Below are 14,274 nucleotides of genomic sequence, written 5' to 3' on the forward strand. Positions count from 1 at the left end.
AAGGTCAAATCCTAATCATGGAATTAAAACAATTCCCAGTAAAGAGGACAGTCACAAAAGAGTGCTTTGTCTAGGAGATAAAGCAGAAACATCTAGCATCCTACGCATATGGAGGCACAGAATATACTGATATTACAAATTTTAAATTAATGATGGGCGATGAGAGATATTTTCTCAAAACAGAAACCTACCCCTCCCATATATTCATGATCTACTTGTGCTGAAAGCACTGCCAGGGATAAGGAACTCAGAGGCACTTGGCCTGCTACTGTCTGCTTCTCTAGAACGTGCAACATGGCTTTCTCAGGAATTTCAGCCCAGTCTCCCTGCCCACTGAGCCTGAAAACCCTGGAGCTCAAAAATATGGAAGTAATATCACTGAAGAATTAAGTGTAGCCTAAACTGAAAACGTTTTCTACACCTTAAGAAATGTTTGGGGACAGCAAGAAGGTTTCAGCTGCTAAAAGTGTTTGCCACACAAGCCTAACGTTCTGAGTTCAATCACTAGAACACTGACTCCACAAAGTTACCCTCTTACCTCCAATGTGCACTGTGGCATATGCATGGTTGCACTTACAAATACATATTGCAAACATACACACTCATCAATAATAATCATAAAGTTTAAAGGAAGCGCTTGTCCTGAAGTCCTAGCACTCAAGAGACAGAGGAAAAATTATAGCAAGTGTGAGGCTAGTTGGGGCTATTCAGTGAGGCCCTGTCTCAAAAGAAAAAGTACAAAGAGGGTGTTGAGGATATAGCTCAGTGACAGGATGCTTATCTATCATGAGTGAGGTCCTGGCTTCAATGCCCAGAGCCTCCTAGCAAACGCATACATGCATTCATAAAAACATTGATAGCCGGGCGTTGGTGGTGCACGCCTTTAATTCCAGTACTCGGGAGGCAGAGGCAGGCGGATCTTTGTGAATTCGAGGCCAGCCTGGTCTCCAGAGCGAGTGCCAGGACAGGCTCCAAAGCTACACAGAGAAACCCTGTCTCAAAAAACCAAAAACCAAAAAACAAAACAAAACAAAACATTGATAACTAGTTTCAAAAACGCTGTTAGAGAAGGCTGAAGAGGTGTTCCATAGTTTAAGAGCACTTGCTTCTCAGGCAGAGGACAAAGGTTTGATTCTCAGTACCTACATGTAAGCTCACAACCATCTGTAACTCTGGCTCTAGGGAATCTGACACCATTTGTAGCCTCTGAGGGCGATGCATGTATATGGTGTACAGACATACATGAAGAGAAAACACTCATATAATTTTTTAAAAAAACTTTAAAGAGAACATTGTTAATTCTGTGGCAATGGCTAACTGGATTTCAAGACAGCAAAGAAAGTCAAAGCTTTTACTGACACCTGTTGTGATTTACTGGCTAAGAAAATGGGGCTATTAAACCAGATAGACTTTTTGAATCCTGACTAAACATACGATAGCAAGCAGATCATTTAACGTCTCTGAGCCCTAATTTTCTCATCTGTAAAGAAAGAAAGATAATGGTACCCATATGACAGAGTTGCTATGAGGTTTAAATGAGGTGCTATGGAAAAGTGAATAATACAGAGTGCAAGACATTTTAATCCTCAATAAACACTAGCTATTAAGTCACTAGCTTGTACGTACTTTGGGGACAGGGAATGTGGCACCTATCTGCCTTCCTCATCACATGCCACATACCAGAGACATTTAACAAATGTTTACCGATAGAGCAACAGTTAATCCTAGGATTTAACTAAACAAGATTTCCTAAGGCAAAACAAATATTTTTCTGTCATTTGCTTCTTATTTGTAAGCAGATGCAATGAGTGATCATTTTTCAGACTTAATTAACTACCTCAACAATTTCTACTAACAGTGACTCACTCTTAAGCTTCTTAGGGAAGCTAGCCCAATGAACAAAACACGTGGGTGCATTGATGCTGTGTTTGCAGGGGTTGGGGAGAAGGCTCGGTTGGCAATGTGCTTGCCATGTAAGTTTGGATCCCATCTGAGTTTGGATCCCAAGGACTCATGTAAAACCTGGGTTATAGCAGACTGAATTGGGAATCCCCATGCCCCTGAGGTAGAAACAGGAAGATCCAATGGATGTGCTAGCCAGCTAGTCTAGCCAAAGCCATGACCTCCAGGTTCAGTGAGAAACCTTGTCTTAAAAACTAAGGTGGACAGTGACTGAGGAAGCCACCCAATGTTGAACCCTGGTCCACTGTGCACCTTCACAGCGTAAGAGTGGGATTTTGTTTGTTTTTTGGTTTTGTTTGTTTTTTTTTGGGGGGGAAGGGTTTCTCTGTGTAGCCTTGGCTGTCCTGGAACTCACTCTATAGACCAGGCTAGCCTCAAACTCATAGATCCACCTGCCTCTTCCTCCTGGCTGCTGGGATTAAAGACATAAGCCACCACCACCACGTGGCTAAGAATCCGTTTTTACCTAGAGCAATTATTAACCTATATTATAATCTAGAAACTGACCATATAAGTGACTTAAGTCTGCTTTTTTGTTTGTTTAACTTTTTGAGATATGGTCTCACTCTGCAGTCTAGGATGGCCTCCAACTTGGTATACTCTTGCCTGTTTCATGAGTTTAGGGACCATGGGCGTATGGCACCACACCCAGCTGTGGTTTAAGCTTTTTACCCTTGCTTCTTACAAAGATAAATGAGATAGGCATGATGATGTAAGCCTGTCATACTAGCAGTGGGGAGGTAGAGGCAAGATTACAGTGAGTTTGAGACCAGCCTGGGCTACATAGCAAGATCCATCTCTGTCAGTCAATCAAAAAACAAACAACATTTTTCTGAGAGTAGCTACACACTGAAACCAATACCACAATTAGATCGCCATCAGGCTGAAGCTTAGATGTACAAAAATTCTCTTTTCAACTAGAAATGAAACTAAAAAGTAAGCTATCTTAAAAATATACAGTAGCAGCTGGGCAGTGGTGGCATACGCCTTAAATTCCAGCACTCAGGAATCAGAGGCAGGTGGATCTCTGTGAGTTCGAGACCAGCCTGGTTAACAGGACAGGCTCCAAAGCCACAGAGAAACCCTGTCTTGAACCCCACCCCATATATATATATATATATATATGAGACAGCGATGATAATGTAGGAGTCATAAGAAGAAGTAAATGGCAGTAATTAGGATTAGAAAACTTGAGTTTGCTAGACATTCAAAATACATTGACCAAATCCCATTTAGTCTGGAGTTGTATTTGGAAGTTAGGAACCTGTTTATCTCTTAGGCCCCATTTCTCGGGAGAAAATGGAACAAGGTATGGGATTGCAAGTCATTCCCAGGGTTGTTTCCCATACCTACACTTTTGCACCTCATGCTTTTCAAGTGATACCCTTGATATTGTTCCTTCATAGAATATTACTACCAAGGCACTCTATTCATTTTCATATTAGAAACTTTAGGAAAGGCTATCAACAATCCTATTTTTGCCTGCTTCAAGACATGAGTTAAAGGAAGTTAATGACATCAGATAGCAACGAACAAACATTTTCGAGGCCATTCAAAGCCCCTATTTGATTTTTAAATACTGTTTGTGTCTTACACAAGTAAGCAATGAAAAGGACTTTTCTGAGCATCAGAGGATTGCAGCTGCAACAGCAACAATAACACAGCTATCAGTTATTGAGGATTTACTTAGAGACAAGTAATATGCTAAAAACACTTTCTCCTCATCATATATTCCCAATGCATAGATAAGAGTAAAGGAGGAGTGGGGCTTGCTAAGATCACACAGTTATTGGCACAGTGAAACACAAATCTGGGGCTGAATCTCAAGGGGTTTGCAGCTTCAGAATTCACTCTGTTTTTGCATGGCCCAAGAGTTGAGAATAGGGTTTTTTATTTATTTTTTAAAAACTAAAGATTTAAATTTTAAAATATATTTATTTCTACTTTATGTGTATGTGTGCTTTGCTTACATGGATGTTGGTGCAGCCTGTGTGTGCACTGACCACAGTCCAGAAATGGGCATCAGATCCCCTGGAACCGGAATTACAGATGACTGTGAGCTGCAATGTGGAAGCTGGGAACCAGACTAGACTGCAAGAGCAGCCAGTGCTCTTACCCATTGATCCTTTTCTCTGGGCCCTAGTTTTTGTTGTTCTTGTTAGGCTTTTTTGTTTGTTTGTTTTTTACATTTTTTTAAGTTTGCAAAGAGAAAAAATAGAGAGATTAAAATGTAATACATATGACCCTTAAAATCAACAATCTTTATTATCTAGCCCTTTTAAAAATGCCAATCCCTGGTCTAAAGCCCTGTACCATCAACTATGTAAAACCATATCTCTTAATAGGAAAGAGATTATCTGTGATGAGTTCTTTAACAGTGTATGGCTCATTTTGCATTTAACCAGAGTTCATATGTCATTTCATGCTTTTTACGATTTGTCTTTCCACTCCTTAAAGGTTTTTACATGTCTATAGATTCTGTACATATTATGTAATAATAAACTAGTTAGTAAATGTTTGTTGAAGATGGTAAACAAGTCACACACATTGTCACACAGAGAAATTAGATAAATGCATGACCAATTAGCCTTAAGAGGCACTACTACAAATGAAATACAATTTTTGGCCAGGTGGTGGTGGTGGCAGCGGCGGTAGTACACGCCTTTAATCCCAACACTCGGGAGGCAGAGGCAGGGGGATCTCTGTGAGTTTGAGGCCAGCCTGAGTTGACCTGAGTTAACACAGAAAAGCCCTGTCTCAAAAAACCAAAAAAGAAAGAAAAAAGAAAAGAAATCTATTTTGACATCCGAGTAAACAGGGTTACTCCTCATGCTTAGAATTCATTACCTTACAAATGAAAAACAAGCCTGAGCCCATGCATTTTCTTAAGGCACACAACTACCTTGAGATGCATGCACATTCTAGAAGTCTGGATTAACTGGAAGGGGTGGGGGCTGCACGGGAAAATGCCTTTTAGTGCCAAACCTTCATATACTTATCTTCAACTCTTAGAAACAAACCTTAACAATTCAAGACTGTACCAAATGAAGATAATCTTCACACACGTACTACAGACAGGATTGTTTGTCACCCCTCATCTCTTCAGCCATACCCTCCTAAGCAGATAGGAGACCATCAGCAATATCTTCTTTTCCCCCTCACAAGACTAGAGCATGGCTCAAAATCCTTGTAAACCCATGGTTTGATCTCTCTCTCTCTCTCTCTCTCTCTCTCTCTCTCTCTCTCTCTCTCTCTCTCTCTCTGTGTGTGTGTGTGTGTGTGTGTGTGTGTGTGTCATCTGCACCTCTCACGCACAGATAAATAACCTCAAAAGAACCTCAAAAGAAAGCACACAGAGTCAAGAACCATAATCATTTACAAAGCAATTGGTCAAGAACTTCATGCCAACAGCAAATCACCCCTAGGCATAACCGTGAAGATTCTTAATTACTATTCGGCTGAACTGTTCCCATCATACAGTATGCTGCTGGAAGAACCTTAACTCTGACTCGTCCTTACTTTCATACACTTGAGTCTTAAGGGTCAACCCTAGGTACTACGGGTATAATAAAATAAATTAGGACGACATTTAAAATGTCCTGAGCTTTCTGTAGCCTACTTCACGTTTTTATTTTGCGTGGGTTCCACCGGAGTAAGGTTATCATTTGCATCTGGAAAGGAGACATAGCAAAAGCTGGGTAATGAGGAAAGGTCGACTCCGGTTCCAAATGAATGCCAGATGCTGCCAGTACACAGCTACTACTGCAGCTTCAACGAACCTTAAACAAACTGACACCCCAGACACATAGATTGCAAGGATGTCTTCCCCTCCCCCTGGCCCAAGCCCCATCCCAGCCACCGCACCCGACTCCCTTTCCCATCCTCAACACCCACCCGTACTGGTCCCCAGCTTAGTAGGCAGAGAAGGGGCAGAGGGGTGCTGGAGAAAAAGGGGGTGGGGTCGGAGGCAAAAGCAGCTCAGAGAGCCAGAGAAAATGGGGAGGCGAAGCTGAGAACGAGGTAGGAAAAAATGGGGGGCGTAGCAGAAATAAAGGGGGTGAGGCAGAGAAACGGAGGACGGTTTAAGGGGAGGCGGAAAATGGAACGAGACAGAGAGCATAATGTAGGCCGAGCAGGACTAGGGCAGGAGAAGCGGCCGGCAGGCAGAGAAAGGGAAAGGGAAAGGGGTAGTGCCAGCGAGGGGACAGGGGTCCCAGACACTTGCCATAAATCATAGCAAGGCCGGTTTCGTGCAGGAAGCGGGCCCGGCGGTGCTTGAAGAGCCAGATCGTCAGAATGGTGAGGGTGAGCAGCAGGATGAAGATGAGCAGGTTGGCGCTGTCCTGCCGGTGGCTCTCCTCAGCCTGCTTCTCGGACACTATCTCCTCGTCCATGGCTCTCGTCGTTCCCCCGGAGCCGTCCGAAGCCCCGGCCCAGCCAAAGACACTCACTGCGAAGAGCAACAAGAGGGGCCGCTGAAGCGGACGCGCCCGGGGCCGGCCGACGCCACGGAGAACAGGCGCCTGCCGCCAGCCGCGCCGAGCCCCAGCCATGTCTCCCCCCACCCCACCCACCCACCCCCCACCCCCCACCCCCGCCCCTCTCCTTTCCTTCTCTCCTCCCCGCAGCCGCCGCCGCCGCTCGCCCGCTCGCCCGCCCGCCCGCGGTCGGACCACTCCCCGAGGGCTCACGGGAAAGGGGCGGGGCTGCAGCCGAGCCGGCGGTGCAGGCACCGCCCCGCGCGGCCTCCACTTTTAAAGGGCCCGCTGCGGCTCCCGCCCTCGCAGCCGCATTCCTTTTGCCCATCTGCCCACCTAGGGACGCACCTAGAGCTTGAGCTCTGTCCGAGACATCGAATCTAACCCACTCGTTCCCACTGAAGGAACACGTAATCACATGCAGAAGGCGCTCCCTTTACTTTGATCCTGACCGCGGGGAAAGGGAGAGGAATTGATCTTCATAACCCGTCTGGATATTGTCCCCCAGTGTGTCTTAACAGGATAAGAAGTTGTCCCTTGGGAGTGGCCTCAATCTCCAGCTCTGTAATTTAAATCGGAATCCCCGTATTCTGCCATTATTGCGGGGGGGACAATAACAGTGTAAGAGTTTATAAAAGAATTCACACAAAGGCATGGAACATGAGTGTATCTGTATAATTAATTGGCTTTTCTTTAGCAGTCAAAGCTTGATGTATATCTACTGCAACAGGAACGAGCACATAGCTTCAACCTTGGAAAGAATAGTCAAGCACGTTTGTGCTCACATTTCTCTTCACTCAGAAGCACTTCCCTGACTTTGGGGAGAAGTCTTCTGGAGCTGCAGGCTGTTTCCCTCTCTTGTTCTTTTTGATTGCTACTTTCAGTCAAATGTCACCAGTTCTTTCACCTTTGACTCCCTACCTGTCATCTTCACCCCAACTTCACTCCTGAGTAATTTCTGAGTGTTCCTCGGGACCTCACAAGGCTTCATCTCCATAGTTTAGCTGTGTTTGGGAACCTCTCCAAAAAGTCTCCATACTTGCAGCATCACCCAGTTGTTTGGGCTTCTTTTTCTCTATCCTTTCACTTCTGTGTGAAGCAGCTACAAATCTCAAGCCTCGGCCCATCACCAGCCCTTCAGGCCTCTACCTGTTGAGTATATTGGGCATATCCTGTAAAGGAGCATATTCTTTCCCCTGTGAATATATATCCTCCCGCAAAGCCCTCACGACATCATTAGGACCACTGTCAACCCAGCCTTGCCATTTTGTATAAAACATACCATCTGAAAGCTTTTCACCTCAGGGCTGACCATATAGCCCAACAACAGCAACAAGAGGCCCCAGTGTGAATGCCTTTTCACTAACAAACTCTTTAAGCTCTGTCAAGATAGTGAAACTTCAGAAAAACTAAAACAGCTCTAGAATGGTGGTTCTGTCTGACAGGCTGGGAATTTTCCCACCAAGTGCCCATTGGCTGTAGGTCTTCCCAAGAAACCTCATGACCACCAGTCTCCTTTCCCAACTCCAGTCTAAATGCTCTTCCCTGTTCATACCAGGCTGGGCATGTTACACAGGCTAGAAAGCCAGGCCTGCAGCAGCCCTGGGCTTCCTCCCACTGTGCTCTCTACTCATTGTGTTCTCCTCAGATCTCCCTGGATGCCCCAGAACACCTCAAAGTGCTTACCTCCTTAGATCAAAGCCACTCATTCCAAGGCTATTTGGCCTTGGCACAGAACCACTTTCTGACCAGTATCTTGATCTTAAGAACAAAGTCCCAGGCTTGTTTCCTTGACCACAGTGAGCAAACCTCTCCCGGCCCCAGACTACCACCAGTTTCTATGGCCCCAGCAACTCAATACTCTCTCCATCTGTGACCTCTAGAAAGCAGGGCTCCAGGAGGAATCTACACAGCTACAACTCCACCAGACAGTCCAAACCATGGACTTTACACACACACACACACACTTACACACACACACACTCACACACACACACACACACACACACACCACACACACACACACACACACACACACACACACACACACACACACTCACACACACACACACACACACACTCACACACACACACACACACTCACACACACACACACTCACACACACTCACACACACACACACACTCACACACACACTCACACACACTCACACACACACACACACTCACACACACACCACACACACACACACACACACACACACACACACACTCACACACACTCACACACACACACACACTCACACACACACACACACACACACACACACTCACACACACACTCACACACACACACACACACTCACACACACACACTCACACACACACTCACACACACACACACACTCACACACACACACACACACTCACACACACACACACACACTCACACACACTCACACACACACTCACACACACACACACACACACACACACACCACACACACACACACACACTCACACACACACACACACTCACACACACTCACACACACACTCACACACACACTCACACACACACACACACACACACACACTCACACACACACTCACACACACACACACACACTCACACACACACACACACTCACACACACACTCACACACACACACACACACACACTCACACACACACTCACACACACACTCACACACACACACACACTCACACACACACACACACTCACACACACACTCACACACACACACACACACACACACTCACACACACACTCACACACACACTCACACACACACACACACACCCCATTCCCACTTCTCATTCCCAGCTCCATTTCTCTTCATTGCTGTTGCCCCTGGCAGGTCTGGTCAGTGTGTTCTCTGCAGTGGTTTCCCAGCTACCCCCTCGCTTGCTACTATCATGGTCCCTTACCCCCTCCATTTACTTGCTCTGAAGCAGTTTCAAGTGGAGGCGGTTGACTTTATCACAACCTTAGTGCCCTATATGCCGAAGGGTGTCCACGCGTGCTCATGTACATGCACACACACACATGTAGCATGTAGCCTGAAGGAGCTGACACTTTGCTTCCTCCTGTTGTTCAAAGCCCTTACTCCTCCACCCTTCATGGGAAGCTGTCACCTTCTCTTTCCTTGTTTTCGACATCTAACCACTTCCTGCTCACTCCTACACATCCAGAGTACTTGAGAGTCTGGTTTATAAGCTTTCAATCTTCTTCTCAACCCTGCCACTACCCTTGAAGGACTTCAGTAATCAGATAGACAACTCAGAATTCTAGTTCTCTGCTTGCACTGAGAAACTCAAAGCATTCCGGGAAGCTCCTACCCTGCAATTGCTGAAACATCACATCCATGTCTTCCCAGCCTTTCCCCTTCCGCTACATGTAAAAGGCGTTTCCTCCTCCTTTAGAAAACCTATTCCTCCATCTTGCTCATTCTGTCACGTACTTTTTGCCTCTTCCAGAAGCCACTCTAATTGTCACCCACCCCACCCCCACCATCTTTGGTGACTCCTTTCCTGTCCCCTGCTACTCTGTCAATATGTTCTGGTATCTTCTGACACACAGCCCTTCCTTCAAGCTTCCCCAAAACTAGCGAGCGCACCATTTCTCCTCTTGCTTGAGAGATAAGCTTCTGAAAAGCTTCTCTATCTTTTCTGTGATCACATCCCTTAGTGTGGGGATTAGCAAAGATCAGACTATGGCCTACAGGCCAAAAGAAACTTGTCATCTGCTTTTATGACTGGAAGCTATGAACACTTTTGACATTTTAAAATAATAAAAAAAAACAAATTCCTATTTTGTGATGTGACAATCACCAGAAATCAGAATTGCGAATTTCAGTGTTCATCCATGGTGGAGTACTGAAAAAAAAAAAGTGTTGCCATTTGTTTGCTCACTCTTTATGGCTGTTTTTCTGTAACAAGGGCAGAGTTGGGTAACTTTGAAAGAGGCATGGGGCCTGCAAAGACTAAGGTATTTGTTATGTGACCCTTTGTTGGAAAAGTTTGACCTGTACCTTAGTCCCTGTCAATCATTCCAGCACACTCCTATGAGGCAGCACTTTCTGAAGCTCCACTTTGCAATTACATTTACAACCTTGCTCCAGATCCTCCAGTGCCCCCACTTTAGTTCCAGCCCGTCAACATGGGACACACTCCTTGGAGCACTGGGGCTCCAGGCTGTTTCTTCACTATTATGGTCTGTCCTCCCCTGATATAATTTACCCCAGATATTCTGAAACACAAAATATTACATCTTGTAGTTCCATGAATGCTTCATATGTATCTCCTCTATGCTTTTCCATGTGTTCCTCCTGCTTAAAGAGGCCTATAACCCCTTCCTTCCAAAATTAACTACTACTTGGCTGACAAAATTCAGATTAAAGATCACCAAATATTCGAGGATAACCACAGCCTGAGTTCAGGGCTCCTCTTCCTACCCCCTTGGGCAAATCTCTATCCTAGCTCTCCTGATAAAATATCATATTCATTTTATAAGATTATGAACACCTTCAAGGCAGGAATTGGATATTACTTTGTCCTTTACCACTAGCACCTAGCACAAAACTTAACTAAAATAAGTATTCTGGGGCCGGAAAAATGATTTGGTGGGTAAAGATATATGCCAATAAGCCCGACTCACATGGTAGAAGGACAAAACTGACTCCTGCAAGTTGTTCTGTGGCCTCCACACATGAACCATGCTGCGCGCGCGCGCGCGCGCACACACACACACACACACACACACACACACACACACACACACACGAACGAAAATGTAAAATGTATTCAATAACACATATCATTTCAATGCATAAATAAGTGCCTCTTGAATTTCATTGAGTGCAAAGGAAATCTTCATGTTTGCAAATGGTGTTAAATTTCCATGGAAACAAAAACTCATTTCAAGTATAAACTGAAAGAGGGCTTTGCAATCCAGGTACATAACAGGTACTCAGTAAATACTTGCTAACTGAAAAGCACCGATAAGTTCATTCGTGCTCAGCACAATCTTTGTTGACTGGAAAGTGCCTGATAAACAGTGGGTTAACTAATTCATGCACGGGGAGAACAGTGTGGAAATTTGGTTGAATTCACATTACAGAAGATCTATAACACAACTGAAATGTTGAGCTCATTTTTTTCCCCAATCAAACTCTCCCCAGTTCAGGTTTGGCAGCAGAAAAGGGAATAAATTACATGCAAAGAGGTGAGTATTGGGAGGCCAACTAGGAGTTTAGAAGGGTAGTTTCCCATGGCGACACACACCTGTAATTCCAGGACTCAGAAACCTGAGGTAGGAGCAACAAAACTTTGAGGCCAGCCCGTGTTCCACAGTGAGATTCTGTGCCCTTTCTGTATTAGTTACTTTTCTGTCATTGTGGCAAACACCATGACCAAACACAACTCAAGGAAGACAAAGTTTCTTTTGGCTTATAGTTCCAGAGGGCTATCAGCCCACTATGCTCTGGAGGCATAGCAGCAAGTAACAGATATGACAGCAGGAACAGGGGCCTGGGAGTCTCATCTTCAAATGCAAACACAATGCAGAGAGGGCATGCTGGAAATAGGGCAGGACTATATAATCTCGATGCCTGCCCCCAGTGACATGCTTTCTCCACCAAGGCTGTACCTTGTAAACCTCTCTAAACAGCACCACCAACTGGAAAACAAGTATTCAAATACCCAAACCTATAGGGCATTTCTTATTCAAAGAACCACACTCTCCTACCACAAACAAATACACACACACACAGAGAGAGAGAGAGAGAGAGAGAGAGAGAGAGAGAGAGAGAGAGAGAGAGAGAGAGAGATTAAAAATAAAACAGAAGCCAGGCATTGGTGGCACACGCCTTTAATCCCAGCACTCAGGAGGCAGAGGCAGGCAGATCTCTGTGAGTTCGAGGCCAGCCTGGTCTCCAGAGCGAGTGCCAGGACAGGCTCCAAAGCTACACAGAGAAACTCTGTCTCAAAAAGCCCCCCACCAAAAAAAAAATAAAAATAAAACAGAAATAGTGCCAAAATGTAATAAGGTCTTAATTTACTGAGTAAGGTAGGAATAAAAGTGGCAAGCTGATACAATGTAGATGACTAAGGAGCTCAGTGTACATGCTCAGCATGTGTAAGGCCCTGAGTTCAATCCCCAGCACTGCCAAAAAGGGAAGGAAAGCACTGAAAAAGGACTCCATAGCTTTGAAGCTGCATACTTGGAAAACATAGACCTGTTAGCAGTAATAATAGGAAGTCAGAAGACTGAACTTGCATCCAGAAGGCTGGATGCAAGAAACTGGTGGGAACCCAGGCATGGTGACACATGACTATAACCTCAGCACACAGAAGGCTGGGACAGAAGAATTATCAAGAGTCTGAAGCTAACCTGGGTTACATAACAAGTGGTAGGCCAGCCAGGGATAAATGATAATAAGACCCTGTCCCCAAAATAAAAAGGAAAGTGTCGGGAAACCCACATGCAGATACTGGAGTAGGCAGTTAGAAACATAGCTGTGGGAGGTCCTGACTTTTCTCAAGAAGAGACGTATCAGGAGCTCAGTCCTGAGGCAATAATAAAGAGAGTGCCTATATTCAAACAGAACTCAGAGAGGACACAACTACCCATTCGAATCCACCATAAACATGCAAAAGTTTTCAACCAATTTATTTCCTCATGTGACCATCCCAATGTGGAAAAAAGCAAGATTTTTTTCAGTGTCATTAGGGAGGTTCTTTGAAATGCATGCTTGTATTAGCCTCATGTAAGTAACCTAGGCTACTTTGTGCAGATGCATCGATAAAGCCCTAAGAGATATAGTCAATCTAGGAATTGTCACAAGAATTCAAATATCAGCACTCAAGAGACAGAAGCAGAGGTAGAGAGGTCTAGGACAGCCAGAACCACACTGTGAGACCCTGTCTCAAATAAAAAAGTAATCAAAGTGGAGAAGCAACTGATTAGGAAAGATTAATTGGATAAGGAACCTCTTTAGTTTGGAACAATAGACGGATCAATAATAAATAATAATAACAGGGGCCAGGGAGATGGCTCAGTCAGTGGGGAAAACACTTGCTGCACAAGCATGAAGATCTGAGCTCTGATCCCCAGGACACACATGAAGCAAGATTTGATAACATACATCTGAAATTTCAGTATTCCTATAGCAAGATGGGAGGCAGAGAGAGATTGGAGAATCCCCGGAAGCTCGTGGGCTAACAGTATGGGATCTACAGCAGCAAACAAGAAGATCCTGTATCAAACAGGCTGGAGAGGACCAACACCTTTGACCTGCATAAGCACACACACATATATGTGTACACACACACACACACACACACACACACACACACACACACACACACTAAAATAATAAGAGATGGGTTCAGCAGGTAAAGAAAGCACTTGCTGTATAATCATGAGGATCTGAGTTCGAGCTCCAGAACTCACATAAAAATGGAGAGAACCAACCCCACAAACTCTGATCTCCCCACCTCTGTGCCATGGCACACATGGCACACAAGCACCAATATCATACATCTACAGTAATAGCAAAGTAACAATAAATTTAAAAAAATTATGGCCTGGAGATACAGCTTTGTAGTTAAGAGCATGCACTGCTCTTCCAGAGAACCTGAGTTCAGTTCCCAGCACCCACGTCAGGCAGCTAGCTCACAACCACCTGTAACTCCAGCTCTAAGGGGTGACACTGGTCTTCTGGCCTCTGTAGGTACCTGTACTTATGTGCACATACCCCACCCCCACACACATAATTTTAATGATAAATGTTTTTTAAATAATAGGAACAATAGTCAACATTAACTGAGTACGTACAGTGTGTGAGATT

General features: G+C 44.8%; 1 protein-coding gene across 4 annotated transcripts in view; it reads right to left on the reverse strand.

The window, feature by feature from the left end:
* The window catches only part of Slc9a6 (solute carrier family 9 member A6), a 73,541-nt gene that overhangs the window by 55,426 nt on the left and 3,841 nt on the right, over nt 1-14,274 (reverse strand). For 2 of the 4 annotated variants that reach the window (XM_027433375.2, XM_027433376.2), the window contains exon 2: nt 6,188-6,412. In XM_027433375.2, the coding sequence (XP_027289176.1) occupies nt 6,188-6,356 (169 nt within the window). In that variant the 5' untranslated portion in view covers nt 6,357-6,412. Of the gene's footprint in view, nt 1-6,187; nt 6,516-14,274 lie in introns of those variants that run through there. The other 2 variants (XM_027433374.2, XM_035449934.1) reach the window with 1 other exon arrangement.

Source organism: Cricetulus griseus, chromosome X, assembly GCF_003668045.3.
Source record: "Cricetulus griseus strain 17A/GY chromosome X, alternate assembly CriGri-PICRH-1.0, whole genome shotgun sequence".
Lineage (NCBI taxonomy): Eukaryota > Metazoa > Chordata > Mammalia > Rodentia > Cricetidae > Cricetulus > Cricetulus griseus.